Source organism: Rhinocladiella mackenziei (genome assembly GCF_000835555.1).
Source record: "Rhinocladiella mackenziei CBS 650.93 unplaced genomic scaffold supercont1.4, whole genome shotgun sequence".
Lineage (NCBI taxonomy): Eukaryota > Fungi > Ascomycota > Eurotiomycetes > Chaetothyriales > Herpotrichiellaceae > Rhinocladiella > Rhinocladiella mackenziei.
The window spans coordinates 3,270,448-3,284,333 of NW_013550601.1; the positions used below are offsets into that span (position 1 = coordinate 3,270,448).

At 49.7% G+C, this 13,886-nt stretch overlaps 5 protein-coding genes across 5 annotated transcripts; 2 read left to right on the forward strand and 3 right to left on the reverse strand.

The window, feature by feature from the left end:
* Positions 1-237: 237 nt before the first annotated feature.
* Positions 238-1,328, reverse strand: Z518_06295 (uncharacterized protein; the record flags this gene model as incomplete). The annotated part of the gene is made up of 2 exons (XM_013417105.1): positions 238-1,240; positions 1,309-1,328. The coding sequence occupies 2 exons, from the start codon at positions 1,326-1,328 to the stop codon at positions 238-240; spliced, it is 1,023 nt and encodes a 340-aa protein (XP_013272559.1).
* Positions 1,329-1,679: 351 nt separating this feature from the next.
* Z518_06296 (uncharacterized protein) lies at positions 1,680-2,681 on the forward strand (the record flags this gene model as incomplete). Its single annotated transcript, XM_013417106.1, has 1 exon — positions 1,680-2,681. The coding sequence occupies one exon, from the start codon at positions 1,680-1,682 to the stop codon at positions 2,679-2,681; it is 1,002 nt and encodes a 333-aa protein (XP_013272560.1).
* A 4,563-nt stretch (positions 2,682-7,244) lies between these two features.
* Z518_06297 (uncharacterized protein) lies at positions 7,245-8,198 on the forward strand (the record flags this gene model as incomplete). Its single annotated transcript, XM_013417107.1, has 1 exon — positions 7,245-8,198. The coding sequence occupies one exon, from the start codon at positions 7,245-7,247 to the stop codon at positions 8,196-8,198; it is 954 nt and encodes a 317-aa protein (XP_013272561.1).
* A 1,826-nt stretch (positions 8,199-10,024) lies between these two features.
* Positions 10,025-11,371, reverse strand: Z518_06298 (uncharacterized protein; the record flags this gene model as incomplete). Its single annotated transcript, XM_013417108.1, has 3 exons — positions 10,025-10,507; positions 10,628-10,848; positions 10,906-11,371. 3 exons carry the CDS (start codon positions 11,369-11,371, stop codon positions 10,025-10,027), a joined length of 1,170 nt encoding a protein of 389 aa, XP_013272562.1.
* Positions 11,372-12,300: 929 nt separating this feature from the next.
* On the reverse strand, positions 12,301-13,593 carry Z518_06299 (uncharacterized protein; the record flags this gene model as incomplete). The annotated part of the gene is made up of 1 exon (XM_013417109.1): positions 12,301-13,593. One exon carries the CDS (start codon positions 13,591-13,593, stop codon positions 12,301-12,303), a length of 1,293 nt encoding a protein of 430 aa, XP_013272563.1.
* Positions 13,594-13,886: the final 293 nt, after the last annotated feature.

Consider the following 13,886-nt stretch of genomic DNA (forward strand, 5'->3'; position numbering starts at 1 on the left):
GGCGGGCGAGGCTGTAGATTTTAGGAGCTCGTCATTGCTATGTGCTATCATTGTAGGTGACGCTCATGGCGTGCTCCTAGAGTATCAATTGTTCTTTTCGGTCCTTTGGAGGATGCCATTGTCATAAGGATAAAATGATCTAGGGCTAGCACCCGACTCATCCTATCTCCTGATAGCGTATTCAACGATGGAATGGAGTCCAGGAGAGGCGTCATGAACACCTGAGTATCAAACAAGCTAATCAGGCAAGGCTCTCATCACGCCTTCGAATGCCACCAGCGCCATTGCATTTGCGGGAAATGCACGCAGAAAACAGGGCACAAAGCCTCTCCAGTATCCCCTCCAACCCGACTCCCTGTATACTGTGACAGCAGCATCTTTCCAACGTCGAAACCGAGGAGTTCCATCATGAAGCCCACCACCAAGCGGATCCGTCATTATTCTCTGCTTGACGACGTCCGAGGGGTAGGAAGTGAGCCAGAAGACCTGTGCCGACAAGCCGCCAGCCCAAAAATTGATAGCAGGTGTGGAGAGTGAGGTATGCTGTTTGAAAAGCGTGCTTAAAACGTCATAGCTGCCCCACCAGCAAAAAAAGAATGCGCGGAAGAGCAAGGTCGCACAGAGACCGTGGTATAAGCCAGGAATTCCGTGAAAACGCAGGATTTTCCTGGTGCAGTCGATCGGCCCGCTATACAGCCTGTCCTTCTTTTTGGCAGCATATTGAATCTGTAATCGGGCCTTGACATGCTCGACAGGGGCAGCAATGAAGGAGACGGTTGAACCTGCCATGAGACCGGCAATCCCATGGCCAAAGGCAGGTAACTTCTCATTCGCTAATTCTGCGGCCGATTTTCCAAGGCGAAATGTTGGATTGGAGAAAACGTTCTCATGAAGTAGCCTCCTGTAAAGCGTCAAGCTTCCCAGCATGATCGAGTCCATAGCCATCCATCCCAGCAACGGTGGTGTTGCACCTTTGTAGAGTCCCGCTACCCCTTCTCTTCTTATCGTCTGCAACACGCAATCCAACGGTCCTTTAAATTTTGCTTTTTCTGAGGTCTGCAGACGAACCTTGATTGTATCAAAAGGATGCCCAACAGAGAGTTTGGCTATGCCGGAGAACACGCCCGCAACGAATCCCTTGGAGTTACTCGCGAATGATCGTTTCGTCGGTCTCTGGTTTACGTCCTCCTGCAAACGAGGCGAGGCTTCTCGCAAGGTGCCATTGGAATCGTCTGAGGACCTGCGAGTTGGTGAGCACACGAGAATACACGAATGGACGAAAATCTCAACCGAAGCGTTGAAACGTACCCGCTCAACTTGGCCGACATGTTTGATCCATGCGGCGAAGCTGCCAACTGCTACCGAAGTATGAGTACAACCAACCTCGTCGCAACCATCGGAGCGACCTCGTTCACATATATCCCAGGAAAAACGAGGCAGGATGTCGTCGCTGACTATGTCAGATCTCGAAGGGAAGAAAAAAGATTGCACTGGAATATCTCCGCGTTCGGGCTTTAACTAGACTCCCCGGCGCGGTACATGACGTCGTCAAGTAGCCGACTAAGTTTAACAAGTCTTGGGTTACTCAACCGTGTTCATGTAGAATCCCCCCCCCTTTTTTTTTTTTTTCCTCTCCCTTCCAGTGGTCAAATTCCAGACGGATCTTATCCAAGCTCATCATGCTAGCACCGCACGCGAAGAAGCACGCCGACAAGGTGCATGCGCATAGAGCGGAGGAACCAAAAAACAGCACCCCGATCACTCTCCACGATGCTCCGAAGAAAGTATGGACGACGCTCATTACGAACACCAAATATCTCTCGGGACTCCTCACCCTCGATTACTCCCTGAAGAAGGTTGGCTCGAAGTATCCCCTCGTGGCACTATACACCGACACGTTTCCTCCTGAAGGACTCCATGCCCTAGAAGCGCGAAACATCCCGATCAAACGAATCCCCTACTTACTACCCTGGGTGCCGAAGGACTATGCCAATGACCCTAGGTTCTATGATTGTTGGAGCAAGCTCACCCCTTTCAGCCTCGTAGAATACAGCCGGGTCGTGCAATTAGACAGTGACATGTTGGTGTTGAAGAACATGGATGAGCTGATGGAGTTAGAATTGGATGAGCCTGGGTTGAACGGTGAAGGGAATCGAGTATATGCAGCCGGTCATGCATGTGCATGTAATCCCTTGAAAAAACCTCATTATCCTCAGCATTGGATACCAGAAAACTGTGGGTTCACATTCCAGCATAATACTCCTGAGGACGCTCAGGTCAATGGGCCACCTCCAACTGCCGGCATAGGGTGCCCCAACGGAGGTCTGGTTGTTTGCAATCCCAGTCAAGGCATATATGATAAGATTCTCGAGACGATGAAGAACGGTGATTTGACTTCAAGCTACGACTTTGCTGATCAGAGCTTACTTGGAGAACGTTTCTATGGACGCTGGATTGGGCTGCCTTACATTTACAACGCCTTGAAAACGCTGAGATGGAAAGGCGTTCATGATGCAATATGGCGGGACGATCTGGTCAAGAACATTCATTACATATTAAGTCCAAAGCCCTGGGATGAGAAACCCGAGGAAAGTAAGGATGAAACGCATAAGTGGTGGCAGACAACGAACAACGAGAGACTGGAGTTCGAGAAAGCCAATGGTATTCGAGATGGATTTTGAGAACAGATAGAGGACGTTAGAGCTACCATTTTCAATGGAGCGGAGCAATCCATATACCCCATATCCTGACGTAGGAAATCGAAGACGTCCTTTATGCGAGTTTTTGCGACTCTCCAACAGAGCTACTTGTTGGTTTCTCTTGCCGTGCTGGTTATCAACAACAGATACTTTAACTCTGCTTATCATCTCATCAGCATTCATGTTTACACATTGCCACAAGCCTCAGAAAAGAGGCTGGAGATTGTCCTTAGACTTGCCGGCTGTGGCGTTCGTGTGTTCTTTCTTGAGCCTGTCGAAGAATGTTTGCACCGCAATGTCGGAGCCTCGATTTGTGATTTTATGGTGCGTTGCTAAGGAAGCAAGGAACACTTCAGAGGAAGAAAGTGACAGTAGGAGGATACAATAAAAAGGCTGTGTTGAGCAAGAGGAAAAACCCGCAGCAGGTTTTCTTGATGGTCTTGAGGGCCATTTCTTAGGCCGCTCATTGTCCACTAGTTTATGATTGAGCTTCTCAAAGGAACGTAGACTTTTCCGATCGTATCATTTATAGAGCAGAATATCTCACGGTCAGCTCTCCACAGAGGTTGTCTCATATTTGCTCGAGCAAGCCAAGCAAATTGAAGCTGTGAGGCATCTTCTTTGGCGAGAAAATTCTGGGCACATAGTAATGTCGGTTGACAAGAGACCTTCCTGGGCTGGAATGTCGCCTCCAAAAGACACCACAATGGCACCAGAGTCGCCTTCTTGACCGTCTTTGGCAATCCCGCCGTCTTATTGCGGTTTTTTGCTTAGTATCCAAGATTGCAAAGCTTGGTCTTTCAGGCACATTGTTGCAGAATGCCAGGCAATGCTCTCAGCCACTGGGGGTGACGGATACACTATTGTCGGACGAATATAAGCGTACGTCGAGATGATTTGAATTGGGATGGACGTTGGTATCTGTCTCGAGGGTTTTGTATGATGGTGAGACCAGTACTGCAACATCTCCAATCTATCCTCGATTGGAATTTGTTATCTAGTTCTGGGCGGCTAAGACTTCGAGCGAAAGCTGCAGATATGCAGATTGCGAGTTCAACACCCTGATACCACGAAGATGAGCGAAGACCCAGCAAATGACATAAGAAGCTCAATGTCAGGAATATTCCAATTGTATCGGCCTTGATACAAGCAAGGGCGGTAAGTGGTTTCATCCACATGGTTTTGAATGCCTGCCGTCCATCATTAGTAGCAGTGAGGGAAGGCTGCACCGAATTTGTTATCGGATTGTGTGGCAGCAACATGCCAGGGCGGGCGTTCTTCGGCCAGAGTGGGGATTGAGTAGCTTGCTTCGACGAATATGTTCAGCAGCCAGTGTGACAAACCGTGAGGAAAAAGCCAGTCGAAAATTGCCAACTCAAGCTGTGAGGGAGTTCGACCACATTAGAGAGACGATTGTCAGTAAAGACATCAACCCGGTAGGATAGAAATATCTTCCGAGACGTGACGTTCGATTTGCAGTATTCAGAGATTGCGTTTCCTTCGCAAGCGCGGAGACTCTGACGTTGTTAGATTTCTTGCGGTTTTGGGCAGGGGGCTCATTACCGGCAGTTGATTTTCGAAAGTGTTTCTTTCTTCTGATCGAAGAAATAGATTTGCATAGGGGCTGTGAGCAGTTTAGGTATTTGATCCTCCAGGTTGACCCTGTTGTTGCTATTCTTCAATGGTATTTGCAATACCATCTCAATTTCGCATCCGTACCAGGCACCTGCAAACCCCCTTTCGAAAGGTTATAGGCATGGCATGCTAGCAATTGCGCAACAATGTCACTGGTTGTCACTGGGCTCTGAGCAGATTGCAAGGTTAACACTCCCGTGGCACCAGCAAAGGGAGCTGATGTGATGGCAGTCGTCCTAACCAAATGACCATCGATGGGTTCTGTGTGAACGTAGCAGCAAAATCCCTTGACGTCCCGTAGTAAACCAACGGCAACCGCCAATTGGAAGTGCCCAAGCTCTACCAATCAACAGAAAGGTTTGGAGTAGAGCGAGTGACAGTCGAAGGTTCGGGTCTCCGGAAGCGAAGATGTAAGGCCGTAAAGACTTGGAAAGGGTTCATGCTGGTTTATTTGGTTTCCATCTTTGGCTCATGCAACGATATAATAATTCCTGCCTGTTTGAGCCACCGTGGTCGACACCGCCTCACTTTTCTTGAGGCAGATGAGGGTAGGAGAAGGCCACGGATTGGATGAAAAGGTGTCAGGAGAGTTCTGCTTCTAGTCGTGGCTTGAAACAGCGACGCCCTCGGTCTTTGAGCGGTACCACTGGGCTTGCCAAATGATGCGACTCAATCAGCACGACGCTCATCATCATGTTACTGGGAGGTCGCCATTTGGCTTTTGCCGGCTTCACAGAACAAATGTGAGTTCTCCGTAAGTTTATCATTTATTGGAGCCATGGCGGCAGAAAGAAGAAATGGAAAACTGCCATGCAGATTCTCAGGAGAATCGAACTGATGGATTCAATTCTTCTACGTGGTAAAAACGTGTTGGTGAAGTCTCGCGGTTGCCTTCCACAACCCATTTTGGCACCATACAACTTGAAGAAACCAACTCAACTTCCTCCTTCATCTGTCTCATCATGCCATTCAGCCACTTATAGTCTTGGATGAACCAGAGGGGCATTTTCCTTCTGCCGAAGAACATGAGTTCGATAGCATTGCACCACAGCACACTCAGCTGACATTGAAATCTCCCATCGATGCAACCTGCGCGTGGGTTTTACCTAACCAACAAAGTTCCTCATTAATTCCCAAGTGGTCGAAAAGGAGTTTTGGCTCCTGACAAAGCGGCCGTTGAATGTCTCTTCGAGCCTATGGCCGTCCGCTGGACCGGTTAGTTGATACCACTCTGTCTCTGTTGGCTGTCTTTGTTCCAGGCCGAGGCCTGATGATGAAGACATCTTTAATTAACTGGTTGAGTGAGGGCTCTAGCCTGGGACTCAGAGAGCAATGAAGACGATAGGCGTAGATTTTAGCTCTTCCTGTGCAGCCGAAGGTCGCTGTCGTGTCTGTCTCGGGCTTACCTCCTCCCTCTTCTCCTCTTCTCCTCCACCTTCACCGACGTCGACATCGAATTTCTGGATCGATGGGTTCGATGGCCGGCCACTTCGAGATCTCTTCCACCAACGATCGTGCCCTTAGCAACGGCACATGGTCATCAAACACCATCTGCTCGGCCAATTGCATTATCTGTCAAGTAAAGCTCTTGTCAGCATTTTACCCAACTCCCAATCCAATGGCTCTGTGCTACGTGGATTTTGCAGAGTGCGAATGATGACCGCTCAGGTTATCAAGGCGCGGCCCGCCCACGAGTTTGCCAGATCATTGTTGAAAGGACTCATTACAACTGGACTTCCCCGTCTGCAAGCGGTCCCAATTCGCAGCCCCAAGATCAGCATCACCACCCAATGTCAGTGACTACGGCAGTGGGGCGACGGACAAGAGAGAAGACGCAAAGCTGATGGAAGAGGCAAAGGAGCTGCTAGCTACAGAATACCGAGAAAGCCACCCAACAGGCAAACGACAGGAAAGATGGCGGCGCGCCACCCAACAGTGTGACACAGCCTGTGACAGAGGGGGAAATTCGCAGAGAACCTCCATCCTGGCCAGTCATCTGCGACCCCTAGCCGACCTTCTCTCACACTGGTCCCTTCCCCCTGCTTTTCGGGGGCGTTCAGGTTCCCCCCCGGTGGCAGAAGGTGCCTGCATTGGTCCATACACCAATCCAAATACGCCGAAGATGGCTGCTATTCGGCACTGTCTGATGCAGCTTGACCACCGAATTGCCAGGCTAGAACTGCGGCGATGCATTCGAGCCATGCGTTTTCCCTTCGCATCCGTGACCCTTCGCCAGTTGAAATCTGCATCCTGCATTTCGAACGGGACTCCTCTCCTCGTGTCATGGTAACCTAGTCCGCCTTTTTGGACCTGTTTCTCTTATTCTTTCTGTTCGTGATGGTCATGGGAAATATCTCAACCTCGCCATCACAGAATTTTTTTTTTCCCCCCCCCCATCACCTCTTAATCACTCCACGCGCGTCTACGACCAAAGTCACATTACCCTCTTTGTTTTTCAGTCAAGACTCCGTACCTGTCGCTCTTATGCATGTTTCTTTTGTTATCGTGAGACAGAAACTGTCCTCCATGAACTGCAAAACCCCGCTGTAGCAAACCGGCCCAGGTCTCCAATGTATCTTGACATCACATCTGAGAAACTTTGAGACCTTTTTGCGTGACCTGTTTGTGTCTTCAGTCTTGTACTCTGCGAGTTGTACATGAGTGCAGACTTCAACTTGTTCTAGACGTTGACACCACTCTACACCGCTTCGTCTTTTCCTGAACCATCTGTCCGTGCCTGTTTTTTTTGTGCCCCAGCCTTTTTGCCACCACCTTTGGTGGATGTTTGACGGGACATAAGAAATTGTCCTATTCTGCGCCACGCAACACAGACACAAAGCATCAATCCGTCAGTCAAGAGCAAAACCTTTTGGTCTCAGTCTTGCCATTCTCAACTCCGACGGAAGAGTCATGTGCGTGCGTACCAAAACATCCTATGGATGTGGACACGAGTTCAAGACCACCAATCAATGTGACTCGCCTTCCTGTCAACATTTAGAGAGATATCTATACGAAAAAGGTGGGGATTGCCGTGCCTGTAAAGAAGGTGGCGATGCAATCACCCGTGGCCGAGAAGGAAAAGGTCGCTATGCTCAAGAAATCAGTCGACGACACCAGAGGGAAGCGTGGAGTGAATCGCCAACAGATGACAACTTTCACCGTACGTCGGACGTTGGTGGTGGAATCAGTCCTTGGGCGACTCCATTGAAGCGAGAAAAGGAATGGCACAGTCCTTCCCGGAAAAAGGCAGACGACGCCTGGTTGCAAGAGCACGTGGAGAGGAGTATAGATTTGCAAACTATCCGAGAGTCTCTCTCATCATGTGCTTCTTCCGACCGAGCTTCGACCGCCGTATATTCTCCCCAGTGTCGAGAAGGGCGTGTGTACGAGTACGAGGATGATTGTCATCGTGATCATGACTACGAGTATGATCGCCATCGTCGACGAGGTACAGCGGACAGAAGTCTGCAGATCGAAATCAGGAGCATCCATGATGACTATGATCGAAGAAGCCATCGTCGCCCAACTCATCATCGGCGAAGACATGACAGCCAAGAAAGTTTCGAAAGCATGCCCAGCACACGTTCATCGACACGAAAATACAAGCCCGCTCCGACGACATACACCGCCCACGAGTATTATGAACCTCATGACTCTGGGTACGGATCGTATGGATCTCGAGCTTCCAATGGGTATGGAGGAGCAAAGACCGAACCCTACACCTACTCACCCCTACCGCGCACAGTGAACATCAAACCCCCTTCGGCGACATCTTATGGCGTTTATCAGACCGGATTTGGGGTCGGGGGAGTTGACATTGTCTCTCGGGTTCCAATGTACTCGTATCCCCCCCGAAGACATTGAAACCCGATCGACAAACTTTATTTTCACTCAGAGCCAAGGCGTTTTCCATTCAAAGCAAGGCAAGGCAAAGCCAGGACTTTGCATTTGATCCAGTCATGGAGTATGATTTCTATTTTCACTGGGTTGAAAGGCAGGCCAGATCATACGTTATGTGCTTGTTCCAGTCAAGAGATCGAGCCCAGCGTTACAATACAATGCCGGAAGGCAAAGCCAGGGAGTGTGCTAAACCGGGACTACTCTCCAAATTTTTTCACAGCGATGTTAATTTTGGTTTACTGGAGGCGGCCGCTTGTTGTCGGACACTTTGATGCCAATGCCTTTTGATGTATGATGACACAGGTAGTTTTCACCAAACTTGAATTCGAGAGATTATGACAATTGACGATGATGACTGATGGAATATCAGAGACAGGTAAAGGCCCAAGCTGGTTCATGGTCAAGCTTGCGCAAAGCAATGAAGTCAAAGTTGGAGCGGAATACGAGAGAAGATGGAGGATTGGTCGAGGGTTACCACCCCGGGGCTACAGCCAGTACGATTACCACATGCCTTTGAATTTGAGGGGAGGTACTCGTCTGTGCATCGTGTATGTATACTTGTTGAGCCTGCAATTGACACCATTCACCATATCACTCTGTGATGACAGCCCGTCTTCGAGTTTCCTATTGATGCTCATTGACTGAGAGAGGGTGAGCGGCCAATGCTCGCCATCTCATTGCCTTCTGTCCCCACCGGAGGTAGTAAGGTAGAAGTTCTTCTCTCTTTGCTCTACCACTATCTTGTCCTCTCACCCTTGCTTGTTCTTTCCCTGCGCTGTACCTGCTACCTATTTATACGCTACAGCCTTAACCTCTGATACATCCTCGCAAGACGCAAGAAACTTAGTCTCTGACGACCTGACTTTCCTCCCATACCTGCGCCTGGGAGGGTAAGTGTTGGCTCCCCGCACGGGCGAGGGGACAAGCTAGTCAGCGTATCTGCGTATCGTCATGAGTGGTGTGAATAAGATGCACAGAAACAGGGCGTGAGGCTGAAACGCATCCAACTGACGGGCCCGCAAGCCTTTCACTTCTCTCCTGCGCTTTTCAGTGTCGTGCTGGCAGAAACCGGTGAAGCCAGACTATAGACTAGACCAGATGTGATGCTTAGAAGCCTTACAGCCTCACACTCTCGCATGGTAATTGTTTACTCGGTGACCAGGCATTGAAAGGAGGTAGGTCATTCCCACATGGCATGGGAAAGAAAGAGAGTTTGGATCACGATGGGGTCGTGTCCCTCGGCCAAAAGGCAAAGGAGGCAAGGAGGATTGGAAAGACATGTTGCATCTATCGGATGGTATATTGGTACGAGTAGTGATGGTATTGATGAGATGGCTCGGCTTCGAAAAGGCTACCGAAAACTATCACTATCAACATCAATACCCGCCATGGCATTTGATCACTCGATACCCGACGATTGTGAATTTAGGTGCCAGTGAGGCTGGAATTTTCAACGTCAATATCGATGAAGATGTCGAGGTCGATACTCAAACTCCCGGTGGTCCATTCTCCATTTCTCCATCTGCCGCGAAGTTCGGAATATAAAATAACATTAGCAAAGCAACATGCCCGTCACCTTGACACCTCTCTCTCTCTCTAGGTCTGGCATGTTGTGTTGTTCGTTGGCTTGTTCGTTCACCCGCTGCAATTTGTTCGAAAGCTTACCTTCATTATCTTCGCATAGCTCTGGCAGCACCATGTAGTGGTCGATTTGATCTGTTTCAATCTAGGAAAGTACTGAAATCCGACGGACGCGCGAACACGGTCATGAAGATGTCAGATGTTACTGCCTAGCAGAACTTCTTAACTTTCTCCTCGACAGTTTCATCTCCCTGAGTCGTGCTGGCAATGCTGTCATCATCCTTCCAGACCTTCTCGCCATTCTCGTTGAAGACCTTTGTCTTGACGCTCTTCCGGGCCTTCTCGATCTTGATCATCTTCTCTTGGTTCTCTTTCTCAAAGACAGCTGACCAGTCGACTTTCTTACCATTGACGACATCAGCTTCGGGAACCCATTCGGAGCTCTTTCCAAGTCTTCCAATGTCACCGAGTTTTGCAACTCCATGCCCGACAGAACGGATTCCTACACCGACACTAGAGACCACGAAGGCGACCGTGCGGAAGGGTGCCTTTGCCACTCGGACGCGTTTGCTTTCTTTGACTTTGACCATTGGCATGCGCGGGAGGGCCTTGCGGTCACCGGGTTGTAATTTCAGGACCCAGTCCCATGTATACTGTGAAGCAGGACCGCGGTATCGGAAGTAGAAATTGGCCTGTTGATGGTAATGGGAGGTCAGCCTGATCCACATTGTTGGCCAGGGGATTCCAGGTTCGACATATCCGACGCTGAAAGGGCACCTAGTGAACGTCAAACGGATGGATGGTGAACTTACAGTGCCGGTTCTATCTGCAACAGTCCATCGCAACCGTTGTCCGGGGCCCACAACAGGTTTACTGGTGACAAGAGCGACGAACTGAATCTTTGCATCTTTTGGACGATTTCTGCTTTCATTGATGGCGCAATACTCGTAGTCTGGAAATGCCTTGTCATCGATGGCCAGCATCTCGCTCTCTGGGATTAGATGAAGAGTTTCTTGAACGGTCAAGACAGTGACTGTAACCGAGTTAGCTCCACCGTTGTCATTCAAAGAACAAAATAAGCATTTCATACAAAGCCATCGGTATACTTTCTCAGCCACCTCTTTTACAGTCAGATTGGAGACGCACAATTCAAGATGATTTGTGCCCCACTTGTCCTTATCCGCAGGCGGAGTTCCACTCTCGAGATAGAGATTCACACTTGCAAAGTTAGAGCCATGTTTGATCGCGCCTTGACGGATATGAGTTGCGGTACGAATCTTATCGTTCGCCATCGAGTCGGTGACATTATCGCTGATGATGGCGACGCTATCACCAAAGTGGCCGGCACGAAGGTCCGCAGTGAGTATTTCAGCAGCCGTAAGGGATGAATCGGTGGTGACCGGCAAGTCCTCTCCAGGGTGGAAGACAAGAACACAGAGAGGAATCATGTCCCGCAAGTAACGCGCATGAGGAACACCAGTGGTCGGGTCATTGAGATAAAGGACGGGGGCCCTTGGAAGGCCAGGATTGGTGGACTGCTTGGATTTCTTTCCCATCTTGACTCTTCAATCTGATTGATGTAGACGATATCGATTCGAGGGATGCCAAAGGGTCGAAAGCGATAATAAGGCTATAGATGGAGGGACGAAGGAAGGTCTGATCAAGGGCAGAGGTACGAAATGGGACGGTATGGATGAAATGGAATGTAGAGGTCTCACTAGCAGGTGAAGGCTTGAATCGATCATCCGCACTGGTCATTCACAGGCACGAACAAAACCATACCTGAAAGATAAAGGGTTGGATAACACGAACCAAAAGAATCAAACCCCGGTGCTTTGCGTATTTCACGTTGACTAACAATGGAGGGGTAATGCGATGGAAGTGGGCGGAACATTGGCCAGGCAAGGCTGAATTGTTCTCCATTCGCCTTTTTGCCCTATCTTTTTGTTTTGGGGCGCCTGTCTGCTCGTCTGTTAGTGGTCAAGATTCGTTTGCTACTGCACTGGACCGCATAGCTCAAGACCGTCAGGTTAGGCTGTCTCAAGGCGGAAATGCCCATGCTCATGGTCCAAGAGTTTGCCAATATGCATGATGACCTCAGGTCCATCAGCCCCCACTTGAGATTTCCTCCCCTCTCTCCACGATGCGAATCAGGGATCCCTCAGATAGTAGAGCAAAGGTAGCTTCGGAAAAAGGCGCTGGTTCTCTGGTTTCCGCCCACATCGTGCTGCAACCTCTTTGGTCTAGACTTATCTTTCCCACCGTGATGCTCGTTGATTCGTCATTTGTCCCACCACACGCGGGCCATATTCGTGGTCATGCAGGTTCAAGGCGACGACTCGCAGGGACGCCCAGCGCCGACAAATCCAGGCATCGTGGCCTTGGACTCAACCCCCCCGTTTTCCTTGCAACAACTGGTAGAGGCAAATTCGTTACAGACTCGGTAGCGTCTCGAAATGAATCCCACAACTCTCGGGGGTTGCTCCTAGTCAAAAGGTATCGGGCGTAGTGCGCCCGATGTCCCCATGCGTTTTCGCATCTCTTCTCCGGCTGCAACTGTACTTGGAACCTTGATGCCACAGCAATCGCCCCAATAGTCAGGTTCATGTCCATATTCCTTCACATGCTGCATCCTTTCAGCCTGAAGCCGAATCGTTTCGGGGTCCAGTTGACCCATGTCTTCAGCGCCGGGAATCAAGCCTCCAAATAGAAAGTGTTGCATAATCGGGAGTTTGCCTAGCACTTCCTTGACGAACATCTTTCTCATGCCATCCTCCACCTTCTGCCAATTCTTTGCACCCGAAATATCGTCCAGCATCGGGCTGTGCCAGCGGAGTCCTTTGACGGTTTTGACACTATCCACCCATCGGACTTGATTGAGGTAGATGAATTTGTCGCCTTCTTCATCCAAAATGACATTGTTGTGAATGGATTTGGGAGTAATGTAGGGATGCCCGATGAGTTGGCTTGCGCCAAACAAGAATGGTAGGAATTGATAGTCATCAAGACCCCAAACGCCGTGACTACCTGCTGGCTCCAGATAGTACGTGCTCTGAATCTTACGCATGAGATTGAGATATCGAGTGAAAGTGTGCAGGACAATCGACGGAAAATCATCTCGATGGATCTCGTTTAGTTGATGCAGGCACAGCAACCACATCAAGAAGTTCAACTCATGACCAGAGCCGTAGTCGAGTCGTTCCTCCGATCCAAATGAGTTGATTAGATATACCGAGATCTCCTGTATCGCAGCCTCATTTTGTAGACCAAGCACTTCTTTGTGAATCCGCTCAGCATCACGTACAACAGCCTTGTAGAAACTGCGGAAGACCGGGTTGCCAAATCTCGACCCCGTGTCCAGTGGAGGATATTGCTGAACGCGCTTTTCGAGGATGTCCAGGACTGCATCAAGCCTCTGGATTCCGGCCGACAAACGATGGGGATCGATTGAAGAAATGGGTTCCCCTCGGACGCAATCTGCCAGCGTGAAAATCCATGCTTGAATCAAGGTGTGGGTGGGAGAGGCAAGGAATTTCTCGTGGTCCGACGGTGACAGGATACATTTGACGGGAGTCGTGAATTTGACAGAGTCCAGCGGTGGAGGAGACGGTAATGGAGGTGTTTCGGGAGGAGGCTCTGACGACCCGGGAGGATTTGAAGGTTTTCTGTGAGATCGAGGGATCAATTTTGGGATGGCATCGGATTTGCTGCTTTTCGGCAAGGAGGGAGATAGCCTAGCAGTGACCGTATTCGCAGGAGCTTTCTCAGAAGAAGTCATGGTGGAAAACACGGGACTCGATGAGTGTACCAGGTTATCGCTTTCCGAATTTTGTCTCGAGGTGCTCGACAATATGCCCTGTGTCGCCGATAAAAGGAAATTCTATTCCGAAGGATTCCGCAGGTACATTGGCTCTAGCTGGTCTCTGGGTCTGGGAAAGTATCGAGATCTCATCTTTCCCCCATATTGTCGGGTGAAGACGCCTGATAGGCTGGGAGGTCCCCATCTAAGCAAAGAGAAAACTAGAGCACAGAGTACTCTGTATCAGAGCTCTTCCTTCCTCTCCTCGATGT